The sequence below is a fragment of the Apium graveolens genome, chromosome 10, assembly GCF_009905375.1.
Source record: "Apium graveolens cultivar Ventura chromosome 10, ASM990537v1, whole genome shotgun sequence".
In the NCBI taxonomy this organism is placed as follows: Eukaryota; Viridiplantae; Streptophyta; class Magnoliopsida; order Apiales; family Apiaceae; genus Apium; species Apium graveolens.
Genome location: NC_133656.1, coordinates 161,996,389 through 162,009,486, shown reverse-complemented (window position 1 = coordinate 162,009,486; position 13,098 = coordinate 161,996,389). Strand labels below are relative to the sequence as shown.

General features: G+C 31.3%; 2 protein-coding genes across 3 annotated transcripts; one reads left to right on the top strand and one right to left on the bottom strand.

Moving 5' to 3' along the window:
• The first annotated feature begins 435 nt into the window (after positions 1–435).
• On the top strand, positions 436–5,905 carry LOC141689217 (uncharacterized). Of its 2 annotated transcripts, XR_012562290.1 has the most exons (11): positions 436–626; positions 721–769; positions 1,676–1,782; positions 2,651–2,696; positions 3,357–3,491; positions 3,613–3,702; positions 3,827–3,934; positions 4,014–4,097; positions 4,234–4,298; positions 5,132–5,394; positions 5,634–5,905. XR_012562290.1 is itself a non-coding variant. In XM_074493430.1 (10 exons), the coding sequence occupies exons 1-10, from the start codon at positions 511–513 to the stop codon at positions 5,316–5,318; spliced, it is 987 nt and encodes a 328-aa protein (XP_074349531.1). In that variant the 5' UTR covers positions 436–510; the 3' UTR covers positions 5,319–5,624. The 2 variants fall into 2 exon arrangements, 1 of the variants encoding a protein (XP_074349531.1); XM_074493430.1 differs by lacking the exon at positions 5,634–5,905 and having other exon boundaries at positions 5,132–5,624.
• A 693-nt stretch (positions 5,906–6,598) lies between these two features.
• LOC141689218 (very-long-chain enoyl-CoA reductase) lies at positions 6,599–9,763 on the bottom strand. Its single transcript, XM_074493431.1, has 4 exons — positions 9,535–9,763; positions 9,398–9,437; positions 7,432–8,183; positions 6,599–6,989 (listed from the first exon to the last, which is right to left on the bottom strand). Exons 1-4 carry the CDS (start codon positions 9,601–9,603, stop codon positions 6,921–6,923), a joined length of 930 nt encoding a protein of 309 aa, XP_074349532.1. The 5' UTR covers positions 9,604–9,763; the 3' UTR covers positions 6,599–6,920.
• Between the last annotated feature and the right edge of the window lie 3,335 nt (positions 9,764–13,098).

Here is a 13,098-nt window from a genome sequence, read left to right as displayed (position 1 = left end):
TTAGGATTCGAACCTTACACACCTAGTATAATAAGTTTAAAATGCACCATCATTATTTTTATCATTATATATTTAAATTATCATTTTTAATATATTGTTGTTAAGATTCGAACTTTATATTTAGCCAAAAAAAAAGATTCGAACTTTATACTTCTTATTAATTAATTTTTAAGATTATATCTAACGGCTCTCATCAATTATATGAGGGCTCTGAATTGAGTGAATAAGGACAAAAACCAAATTTTGAATATTTCGTGTTTAATATAATAGTATAGATAGATACATAACCATTATAAACCATATATTAACAACCGATTTTTTCTCAAAAATAATCAACTGAACTTGAATAGGGCCTGAAAATGTGAGAAAAAGCCCATAAAAAGGTAAGTAGGCCGTATAGGCCCATAGTGAAAGTAGTTTCAGATCTTCTAATCAGCGTAGCATTTGTAATTGTAACAGAAACAACTAAACTTCACGACTCAACAAACTTTGTTTGAGAAAAGCGAAGAAATGGAATGGGGATTAACAACATTCGTAGTTTTAATTATAATTGTAGCTTTATTTTTAGCATTTGGATTAGCAATCGCTCTTGTTTTCGAAACTAATCGAAGAAAATTCAATCACTCGTATGTCAAACCCTAATTCAACTCTCTTTTCATTTTGTATGTATAGTTGTGTGATTATGTGTGTAATTGGAATGTGTTTTGTTTGTGTTGACAGTCATCTGGAGGCTCACCCGATTATCGAGGATCCGAATTCACTTAATCCGGTAATCTTCTGTTATGTAATCACATATATATTTTCATTTGTAGATTTATTTGGAGTAATTTGATGTTATGCTGTATAAAGTATGTGAATGTCGATGTTTAATAGTATAAGCTTGATAAGCTCAATAATTCAATTATATGTAGTTGGCGGTCATTGTAATTGTTTTTGCTGTGAATCGGAAGTGATGGAAAAGAGTTGGATGATATTGATTACTAAATTTGCTTAAATGCATTTGTAAATGTATGCTTGTTGTTTTTTTATTTGAACTGATTTGCTGTTACTTTGTGATGAATGTTATTCGGTATGGCTGTTAATAATTTTTTTTGTGTTTGATAGTATCACTAGCTGTTTTGTTTGTGCTAGATTTAGCGGGTGTTTGGATCATACTATTAATGAGTTTTTAGGATAAAAATGTATTAGAATCTCATTCTCATTCCCATCGGGTTGGAATCCAATGATCCAGATGGCACCTTAGTTTTTGACTTAGTTATTACCTGGTGTGAGGTAGTTGTGATGAATCATGGTGAATCATAGATTATATCAGCTTTAATATATCACCTGAATGATGCTACTATCTGAACTTTTTAACCCATTATTTTGACTTTTATTGGTCCATCACACATGCGGTCTGGTTAAAGGTCTGCGTATGGTGCAAGATGGTGCTATACTTTAGCAAAGGCTACACCAAAAACCCAACACCTCTTGGTGTAGCGGTATCTTCCTCGCTCCCTTTACGGGATGTCGAGGGTTCGAACCTTGTCGAAGACAAGGAGGGTGTGTGAGTGTGTTTAAGTAGCAAAAAGAAAAAACTACACCGCTAATGATTTGCTATGTCCTATGAGATGGTTGGTAAATCTATTTGACAATGTTGGGGACATACTAACTTGACTTACTTTATTTATCTCAGGTTCAATGTCCTTATATCTCTGATCCTGCTGAAAAGTACATATCATTAGTTGTGCCTGCCTTCAACGAAGAACTTAGGCTTCCAGGAGCACTTGAAGAAACGATGAAGTAAGCCCCAATTGTTTGTCCACACTTCTAATTTTATTCATTAGTATCCCATAAAATAAAGGGTTTACTATCAATTGCACACCGGAAAGTGGAAAATAATTTTGAAGAAGAATGGGATTGATCAGAAGTAGTGGTGGTGGGAGAGATAAGGTATATAGGAGTGATAAAGTGGAGAATATGGAATGATCAACTCTTACTTTTTACCTTAAATGAAACCAGTAAAAATAGTCGGATTAGTAGTGGTCTTCTCCCTTTGTGGTTATTATCTTAATTGGAAATATTAATGTTAGCTAGGTGTTGTAAACACATGAATGTGGTAACTTGTTGCTAGATTGTGATTTTCTTAACCTGGAATTACTTGTATTGTGCATCGTAGATAAAAGATGATAAATAATATATGAATGAAATAAGTAAAGCCAAATTAAATTTCTATTATTTCCTTCTATTTTTAAGTTGCTTGTATCTTGGACTGTCAGATTACCTGAATATTTATTCTCCTTGTATCTTGGACTGTCAGATTACTTGTATCTAGTTTTTAAGTTGCTTGTATCTTGGACTATTAGATTCCTAGTCTCTCGTAGTTTAATCAAACAAACTCAAGTTTCGTCAGCTAGCTCTAAGTTATGATATATTCCATCTACTCTTGATCAACTGTGTTAATGAATCACCTTATCTCTTGGCTAAAACTGGTCTTCTTATTAATAGATGACCTTTCCTATACATTAGGACATACAGTTTTAAGTGAATAAGTAGCTGGACGCATGTAAATGTTACTTTTATAATTAAGTGTACACATATTATGATAATGTTGATTGAAATAAGCTATGAATTTGTATGTGTTGTATAATACTTGGATATATGGCTGTAGTTATCTTCAACAACGTGCTGCGAAGGACAAATCCTTTACCTACGAGGTATGACTTATTTGCTGCATACTTTTTATTTTCGTGTAGAGACTTTGAGAAACAGAGCAAGTATCGACTTTATACATATCTACTACAGCTTGAACATATTTGTGGTAACTTTATATTTGCCAACTCATACATTGATCACTCTTGAGGTATTAGGTTGTCAGATAAACAGCTGTGTTTATGTAAGATAGTCGAAGTAACAAGATTTTAGATGAACCAAGCATGAAATTCAGTGTGATTGACCTGACGTTTTCTTTTCCAGCATCTTCTTCTTCCCTCTATATCTATTCCGCTTTAGTACTCTTCAGGGTTGTTAAGACGTATTATTAAAGCAACATAATCTTGAAACAAGACTGTCATAAAACAAATTGAACTCATTATGAACTGTCTTTAATTTACAACTATGCACTTTGTTGTTATATGTTTTGTTAGCATCTTCAAATTATTTTTTTAAAAAAAAATAAACAGTTGAAGATGAAGTATAGGATTATTGGTAATGGAAATTGTTCTACTCATTGAAAATGTATGTAGTTATTCTATTATCAAGTCTGCAGTCTCTATTGCCAAGGATTGTTATATGATCTGCTAATTCTTCATGTCGATATTTTTAGTTTTTTTGAATTCGTTAACAGGTTATAATTGTTTTTGTGAATTCGTCAACAGGTTATAATTGTTGATGACGGAAGTGTTGACGGAACTAAAAGAGTAGCTTTTGACTTTGTGAGGAGATACACTGTAGACAATGTCAGGGTTATTCTTCTTGGAAGGAATTACGGAAAAGGAGAGGCTATAAGAAAAGTTAGTCCAACTTCAATATTGACAAATCTCTTGACATTGCAGTTAAGTTCCTGAATTATCCTTATTCGTCATGACAAGTAATTGAAGCTCTTTGCTATTTGCGAAAGCAATTGCTATACAGGGAATGCTTCATTCACGGGGAGAATTGCTCTTGATGCTGGATGCTGATGGAGCAACACAAGTGGACGACCTGGAAAAACTTGAAAAACAGGTCAGCGATGTGATTACTTGTAATCGTGTGCTTAAACTATTTCTGCAATAAATGTTTTAAATTGATTTTGGCTCCGGTAGTTTGGTAGAAGTAATTATATCCGAACGTTTTTTTTCTGCAACAGATCTCTGCATTTGCAAAAAAGGAAAATGACTCGAGTCCAAAATTTTCAGATATTCCCATTGTTGCAATTGGTTCTCGTGCTCATCTTGAGAAGAAGGCCTTAGCTACAGTTCAGTGACTTTCTGCCTTCTTTTATTGTTTAAAAAAATTAAATAATCTCATAGGAAGTAATTGACATTATTATTCAGCGGAAGTGGTATCGCAATTTTTTGATGAAAGGTTTCCATGTCGTCGTTCTCTTGGCTGCTGGTCCTGGAATTCGTGACACACAGGTGAATTATTTTATAAGTATTGGAATATCTATTACGCTTGTACAAAAGAATTGAAAAATATCTCTTGAAGTGAATTGAAGTGATTAAAATTTAGATTTCTGATAGCTTTAGCCTGATACTATATTTTCTATATCAGTGTGGTTTTAAGATGTTCACTAGGGCTGCTGCACGGAAGCTCTTTACAAACATACGTTTGAAAAGGTAATCTTGATTTAAAGGTGCATCTGATTATTTTTTATATATGGCTGTGCATGCTGTCTCCGTTACACAGTATGTGACTTTGTGTTGTAGTTTCTGCTGGACATGGCTAGTCGTATAATTGCATGTCATCTTCCCATAAACATTGTAGTACTAGTAAGAAGCAGATGGGAAGTAACCTAGTAAATGTATGGCATTTATATATATTTTGATGTACTTGCATAAAAACTTTACGATGACAGTTTATCTCTTCTCACGATGATCAAGAATGGTGTGCACGAATATATGTACACTAATTAAACAATTTCTAAGGCTGATACAAGTACCACGTTCAAATTTGGAACAAGGTTCTGATTGAACCTCACCACACACACACATGTATATTTTCTCCTTGTAGACATCCATTTTCCCTTTCAGTTTAGCTTTTTATAGAGGGAACGAAAAACTCCATCATCTATATATCCTCCATATTATTCCACTGAAATGCCATTTAAGACCTATAATAGATAATTAAGTTTTCCATCTTTGCTTCCAATATCAAGTGCTAATTATTACCATGTAAATAAAAGATTGATCTAAATTAAAAGCATACAATGGACAAAGTAACTGTGTTTAATGACATATCTACAATGAGTACATAATACAAATGATCTTTTTATTTTTTTATGGAGGTAACACCAAATATAACAATACCCATTTCCCTGGCAAAAATGATTGTGTCTTTGTGCGAGCATACATCTGTATTATTTTGAAGGAGCTGTCTTAGTCTTTATAATCACTACATTGGATTCTTGAAACTCTTATAGATTTAATTGAAGGACATTGATTTTGTGTAGGTGGTGTTTTGACGTTGAGCTAGTTTATCTATGCAAATGGTTTCAAATCCCTATAATAGAGATATCCGTGAACTGGTCTGAAATACCTGGATCCAAAGTCAATCCTTTAAGCATCCCAAACATGTTGTGGGAGATGGCACTTATGTCTTTGGGATACAGGTCAGGAATCTGGAGAATTCGGACTTGATACTCGGCATACAAATTCTAATAATGATGAGCCCTACTCTTCGGAGTCGTACCAGGAGTTTAAATTTTCCTGCTTGGTAAGAAATGATCTTTCCTGTAACACTGTAATTCGGCAATGATGTCACATTAGAATCACTCTTGCAAAGGACGTAGATCCTGGATAACCTGAGTTTTTCCGTATGAGAAGTAATGCGAACAATATACCTCTATAGTTGTACAATTTACCCCTGCCCAACGCAGTGCTGTCACTTAACTATTATATTATACTGTTAAATTTTAATTAGAGCATAATATACTTATTTTTGTATGTGGGCAGGCAGTTGTATATTGCAAATGGATCAACTATCATTTAAGCAATCTCAGTAATTGTTGTCGAGGAATAGATGTTTTGCTGTTGCAGAAATACTATTGAATCATTTCTTGCCTTTACATGGCTCCTAAATATAGCCAAGGAAAATATATAATTTACTGGGAAAATTAAAGTTGGTTTGGTACTATCAAGTAATGTAGAAAAATTAAGAAATTGAACATAAGAATTATTGCTGAAATATGTGCAACTCTTGAATGTGAATAATTTGTGTATGGAAGTTAACATGTGGTTTCGTAAATTGAATTGTCCTTCAGCATTATTAGCCTATAACTGTACTTTTTTATGCCAAATTTCGAACGTAGACTGAACAAGACACGTCATTAAACATTTTGATAACTAAATTAGAGTTTTGTTTTGTTTTGCAAGAATTCAATGTAGGAAAAATTCTTGCTAATCAGGGACATACAGCATATAAAAAAGACCGTTACTGTGTTCTATTGAATTATATAGTGATCCATTTTTAATCATAATTTTCAGAAATCCTACGCTCGAAGTTGTTGTCTGGGTCTCGACACTATATTATGTATGCTCGTACTTCGTAGTAGAAAGAATATTTTGTTACATGTGAAAGACATCACAAAGAAACCCAGGCTACACAATATACAATTTGTTGTGTTGTACAGCCAAATGTAAGATTTGATTTGGCAAAAAACATAATTAAATTTTCGATGAAATCAAAACTAAATCTCATCTGAATAATTCAAGACAGAGAAGAATCTGGGGGGAAATAACAATAAGCTGAACACTTGGATTTGAGGGGGAAAAAATAAGTTAACACTAACAAAAGTCTGGAGCCATCTGATGCATAGCCGAATGTAAGATTTTGATTCGGCAAAGTACACAATAACAAAATATTCAATGAAATTAAAACAAAATCTCATCTGAAACATTCACGACGTTGAAGAATCTGGGCAAAATTAACAATAAGCTGAATATTTAGATTTGAGAAGAAAATAAGTCGACACATTAATTATAGTCTGAAACCATCCGATGGAGATGGAACTGTTTTATCCACAAATACAATGTCTAGGCATATATAAGCATATTGATAATAAATAAAAAAAGACGTATTCTTAAATCAATCACGAAGTTTAAATGGTAGACTACTGGAGTAACAACCCAAGGTCACACTCTGGCTCACTACTTAGTGAACCTTAATACAAGCAAGAGGTGCTGAAATCCTGATATTTAAAGCAAAGAGATTAGGCTCAAGCTTTATAACACTTACAACGCCTACAGAAATGGGGGTAGTATCACCCATCTTCTGGGATACTTAGATCGGCCTTCCTTCCCATCAAAGAGCTGCAAGTAAAAAGAGCAGAATAAATAACAAAACTCAAAGTATGGCCATATAAGAAAACTTAAAACTCCCTAATGAGACCATTTTTATTTATCAAGACAATCGAGGCAACAATCCTGGGAAAAAACAACAAGATTGATACCGCCTAGGTGCCTCCATCAAACATATAGATGCATCTCAATAATTGACTGAAATGAAAGCTCATGTTTACAAATTAAAACCTAGTTAGCCAGAAATGCAGTGCAGTTGAAAAATGGGACTCGGTAAAATTAGATTACACTGGATATTAAATGATAATGCTCAGACGGAAACTAGAAATGTGTTCAATGGGACTCAGTCTACCTAAAATGTTTCTTCATCAAGTATAGTATACGCATCATTGTATATATAAGGATATTCTGCATATAATTATGCCCATGTTATAAGCAAAGAAAAGAATGTTACCCTCTTTAAACGACGGTGCTTTGCAAGAGCCCAGTTTGTCATGATAAAAGCAGCAACAATTAAAAAGACATAGCCTGCAACTGTCTGTGTTGCGATATTGAAGCCCAGCCACTGATATATCTCCGTGGTGTAATTTGCACAAGTCACAATGTTGAACAAGAAACCACGTGGGATTTGATAGCCTCCACTTCCATCACCTCGAAGGTTCCTCAGTATTATATGACAATAGAGATTTGAAACTTGACAAAGTATTCCGATTCCAAATCCAATTTTCATTTGAAGGTCAGTTACTGGTGTATAAAGTGGGTGATTTACATAGTAAGCAATGTAAGCACCAAAAGACCAGTAATAAGCACAGTTCCGAAACACATTCGAGACTGGCGACGTTGCATGGCTGAAACGATGGACAAAAAATGTTTCCATGATACGTTTGAAGTAGTGGAAGCACCAGTAGTACAAGGCATAAGTTTGTACGGGGTGGATGACACGCTCCCCTTTGAATCCAAGATATTGATAGACAGGAAAGAAGTAGAAGATTGGATAGATGAGAAGGGGACCCAAGTATTCCCAAAAGAACAGTATAGGATACGAAACTTGAGGACCCAGGTCCTTGAACACTACTGTTAATTGGTCTATGTTGCCATCAGTGTAGTCCTTGAGACTTTTCTTAGACTGAAGAACAGTAGGTTTCTCCTTTGATCCAGGTTTAATGGGGAGGGTTAGCCTCTGTCTAGAGGGATAGTATTTCTTGGCTGTTTAGTATAAGACGTGCATGTCAGAAGTACGAAGTGAAATATAATTAACAAGCAATAATATGAAATGTAATTAACAAAATGTATGGGAATAGAGTTATCCTATATTTAAAAAGTATTTAGCACAAAAAAAGAAGACAAAACACTGATTTAAAAATTCATTTGCTAAAAAGATACTGGCACGGCTCTGTAAAAAATCAAAAGACATTGCTATCACATTTTCCATTACTGCTCTATAAAGAAATGATTGTGTATTATTCATGAAAACAAACAGCTAAACAAGTAACTAGATAGAAAATTCCAGACATTGTTTATTCATAATTATATAAAGGGTAAAGGAATTATAGTTAATCCTACAAATTCATGGACTCCTTAAGCATCAACATTGGATCTTACCATTATTGTTCACTATAATTTGTAGTCTGTATTAGGCAAACCTTCGGATGATTAGTGAAAGTCCTATTAAAATGAAAGCCATGTCTTTTGCACAAATAGAACAATTTAATCTAGGAACTTATAGGAAAATCTCCCCTCGGCACTACTAAGATATCAACAATGTTTGAGAGTCATTAAAAAAAAAGTTTATTGGCAGCAACAGTGATAGTATGAACTAACACTTAGAATCTTAAAGTAGTGGTTTATTTTCTTTTGTGCTAAATAGAATCTTAAAACAGTTTTGAGCAACCTTTTGATTCGGGGCTTGAGCATGGCCCTTAGGCTACAAGTCCTTTAACTCCATTCAGCTTATCTAATAAAGTATCATTGAGTTTGATCACAGCTCTTAGGCTCCTTCCGTAACAATAATTTCCCTTTTCAGTTCTATTGAGAAGGGATGAACCTTCTTTTTAAAAGAAAGACTCTTTAAAAAATTTCATAACAGTACTAAAAAGGCATCAAGATTTGCTACAACCTTTTTCGTATCTAGTCCCCAAGTGCATTGATTTAAAGTATTACTGGAAGCCTACAGACTACAAACCGATGATTTGTACTACTCGTATTGAATTTTGAAAACGTTGATTCATCATCCTGTAACTGTGATTTCTCCTACTGTGATTCCAGCCCTTCTTTTTATAGTTTGTATGCTACTTCTAACCAAATTACGATAATTTTTTACTGAAATCCCATTATTACCAAAAATTATAGACAAATTCTACAATTTAAGTACACAAATTGTTCAATATCATAAACTTCAGGTCAATAAGAGAACCACTTACTTCTCTTATGAATTGCTTCTTGCAGATCAACCACAGTAGCCTGCAACAAAAACAATGAAAATTCACACACAATTAAAATCAAGAAAAATACCAAAGAATAAAAAAAAACCATCTCATAAAAAAACAACAGAACTTACAGAATCATTGAGCTCAACTTGACCCTTAATGAGTTCTCTACCACTTCGAGTAGTGACAGTGACCTTCATATTCTCCAGAAATGAGATTGACCCAGTTGAAGATTTGAAGAATAAAAGAGACCCTTTTGATGAATTTAAAGAACCAGATCAAGATCTAAGCGAACAAAGATATAAAATCAAATTTATTGTTATGGGTGAGATGGTAAAATATAGTTGGGGGTTTAGGATAGGCCCACGCACACTGTGTGTATACGTGTGTGTTTTTAAGGCGTATGGTTAGAGGTAGTTGAACGAACCGTTTCCAGCCTTCTTTTATTATTAGCCGGTAGTTTAAATTATGTTAATATTTTAAATTTTTATTTATTTTGTCATATTATAATTTTAAAATATATATATATATATATTAATAATAAATTTATAAAAAAGTAATATGATAACACGTATTCGTAGTTTAGTAGGATAAGAACGCTATATTTAGTAGTTTAACAGATATATAACCTTTTTTTTAATATTAAGATATGTTGTGCTTATATTTTAGTAGCATAAGCAAACTATGTGTGTAGTAATTTAATAATTTAGTAATTTAGCGAATATATAATATTATTTATTTAACTTTTTAATAACTAAAATTAAGGAATAATTGTGAACCAAATTATACCTCATTCCGGTTATTATAATATAACTAACTTAAATCTCGTGCGATGCACGGGTTTCTGTAAATATTTAATTTTTTTATTTATCCCATCATATTATAATTTTAAAATTATTTATATAAATATATATTAATAATAATAAATTTATAAAAAATTAGTAAGATAACATATAGTGGTTGTTTAGTAGGATAAGTATACTATATCTAATAGTTTAACAATTTATTAGTTTAGCGAATATATAACACTACTTTTTTATTTTTTTTTAATAATAGGATAAGCTGTGGTTGTACTTTAATAGAATAAGTAGACTATGTGAGTAGTAATTTAATAATTTAGTAGTTTTGTGAATATATAATATTATTTATTTATTTTTTTAGTAACCAAAATTAGGGAATAATCGTTGAACCAAACTATACCCTCCCGCGCGATGCACGGGTTCCCATTAATATTTTAAATTTTTATTTATCCAATTATATTATATTTTTAAAATATGTATATAAATATATAATGATTATAAATTTATAATAAAATTAATTAATAGAATAACATGTGGTCGTAATTTAGTAGAATAAATAGACTATTTCTAGTAGTTTAACAATTTAGTAGTTTAGCAGATATATAACACTATTATTTATATATTTTAATAATAGGATAAGTTGTATTCGTATTTTAGTAGGATAAGTATATATATTTAGTAGTAGTTTAATAATTTAGTAGTTTATTACATATATAACACTATTTATCTATTTTGTAATAATCAAAATTAGGGAATTATCGTTGAACCAAACCGTTGAACCAAATTATCTCAATTCCGGCTATTATAATATAGTATAGATATAGATAAATAGATAGTATAGATATAGATTCTTATTTAATATTTATTTAAATTTGATATTTAGTTTAAAATTTTATATTTTTAATTTTTTATGATTATATCTATAAATCAATAGCTCATCATGGGTCCTGTAAAACAACGTAATATGGGTGATTTGTCCGTATATTCACAAAAATTGAGGAATAACAGAGTAATCATCCCGATAAGTATGTTATAAAATCGTTTTGTTTGCGATTAAATTTTATTTTTAGAAAAATAACAAGAAATTGGAAAAATCTAATAAAAAATAATTATGAATTCTTGAACAGAGCGCTGCTGATATTAATTAAAATAATATCTAGAAAACGTAATCAAAATTTTAGAGTTTAATAATTTGTTAAATTATAATGATATCTAAAATATAATATCGACGATTGTGTTACTTGTGTTGATCAAGAATTTTATTTTAAATTTATGAGGTCGTTTCTCTTAAATCAAATATTTACATATTTTATTTACGGTGAATTGTAATTTTTTTTTTAAAAAATCAATCCTATTTCTGTTCTTAAAAGCAAACACCCTAATAAGGGTAGATCTTGATTCAAAATTCTCATGAAACGTTAATCGATACATATAATAAGGTTTGTGTTGATGTGATATACAAATTGTGAAATGAGAATAAATGAATACAATAACAATATTGCAGAGTATGCAAATCGTATTTTTTTAATGAAAGTTAAAAAAATTTTGAAAATAATTTTAAAAATATTAGTATTTTTGCAAATAAGTTTAAATATATAGGTATTTTGAATAATTTTTCAATATTTTATTTTGTGAAGTATGTATAATGAATATCACTAACTTATTAAAATCGTTGAAAATCCTTTAATTTTAGTAAGTTGAATATGTATATTCTGCAAGTTGAATAAATATTTTTCAAACTAAACATGTTTTGTATTATAAAAACTTTGTGATATTCTACCTGTGCATATATGATATGTAAAATTTTAAATAAAATGATAATTTTGTGACTATGATTAGCAAACATTTTATAATATTTTTATGTAATATTTTACTTGCAGAGAGAGAATATAAGTGCTTTACAAATAAAAGGTAATCATTTCGTGAATTTCAAATTACCACGTGTCAAAGTTTTATTAGTGAGTTTGGAGTCCATTACATTACATTAATATTGAAGTTATAATTAAAAAAACATTTTAACAACTTAAACTTGGGATTTTTGTTTAATCTTGAAAAAGTTGGGATTTTTTTAGATCTTGAAAAACTTTAGCATTTGTTCTAAAAAACAGACATGACTGATTTCATCGTCGTTTTCGTTGAACTTTTCCGGCAATCTCATCGTCGACTTCTCCGAGTTCAAATCTGAGTATATCGTCAATTATTCGATATCATTTTTTTGTTTACTCACTAATTGCGACTAATTGTTTTTGATTCGATCCATTTATGTATGTTATAAACCCTAGTTTCTTAATTTCTTTAACCAGTCATGGTGTGAAATAGTTTCTCTAACGTTCTTCAAGGAATAGACACTAGTAATCATGTTATTAATACTGCACACTCAACTTTTCTTAATAATGGCGGTACTGATGATGTTCATGAAAATGGAACTAATCAGGATGTATATAATGATCATAAAGATAATTCATCATATAATCATACCGTTATTTCTAATCATTTTCATTCATTGTATTTGCACAACAATGATCATCCTGGTTTAGTATTGATTGCTAAGAAATTTACTGGTCCTGATAATTATGGTTCATGGAGTTGTTCGATGTAGATTGTATTGAATGCTAAAAATAAGTACGGGATTGTTAATGGTAGCTTTGAGAAGCCTACTTCTCCATCTTTGTCTGCACAATGCGAGAGAGTTAACGATATGTTGATTGCCTGGATACTCGGTACAGTTGCAGATGATATTAGTGATGGTCTGAGTTATGTTGTTACTGCTCAAGACGTTTGGAATGAACTAAAAGAAAGATTTTCAGATACTAATGGGCATAGAAACTATCAGATCTTTGAAAGATATTCATACTTTAGAACAAGGAAATAATTTTGTAGAAGTATATTTCCATA

Coding starts and splice junctions, on each gene's coding strand:
- LOC141689217 (XM_074493430.1), top strand. CDS start 511: ATGGAATGGGGATTAACAACATTCGTAGTTTTAATTATAATTGTAGCT. Junction 3,935..4,013: donor AGAAGAAGGCCTTAGCTACA/GTTCAGTGACTT, acceptor ATTATTATTCAG/CGGAAGTGGTATCGCAATTT. Junction 4,098..4,233: donor CTGGAATTCGTGACACACAG/GTGAATTATTTT, acceptor TTTCTATATCAG/TGTGGTTTTAAGATGTTCAC.
- LOC141689218 (XM_074493431.1), bottom strand. CDS start 9,603: ATGAAGGTCACTGTCACTACTCGAAGTGGTAGAGAACTCATTAAGGGT. Junction 9,438..9,534: donor AAGTTGAGCTCAATGATTCT/GTAAGTTCTGTT, acceptor TTTTTGTTGCAG/GCTACTGTGGTTGATCTGCA. Junction 8,184..9,397: donor AGAAGCAATTCATAAGAGAA/GTAAGTGGTTCT, acceptor TATACTAAACAG/CCAAGAAATACTATCCCTCT.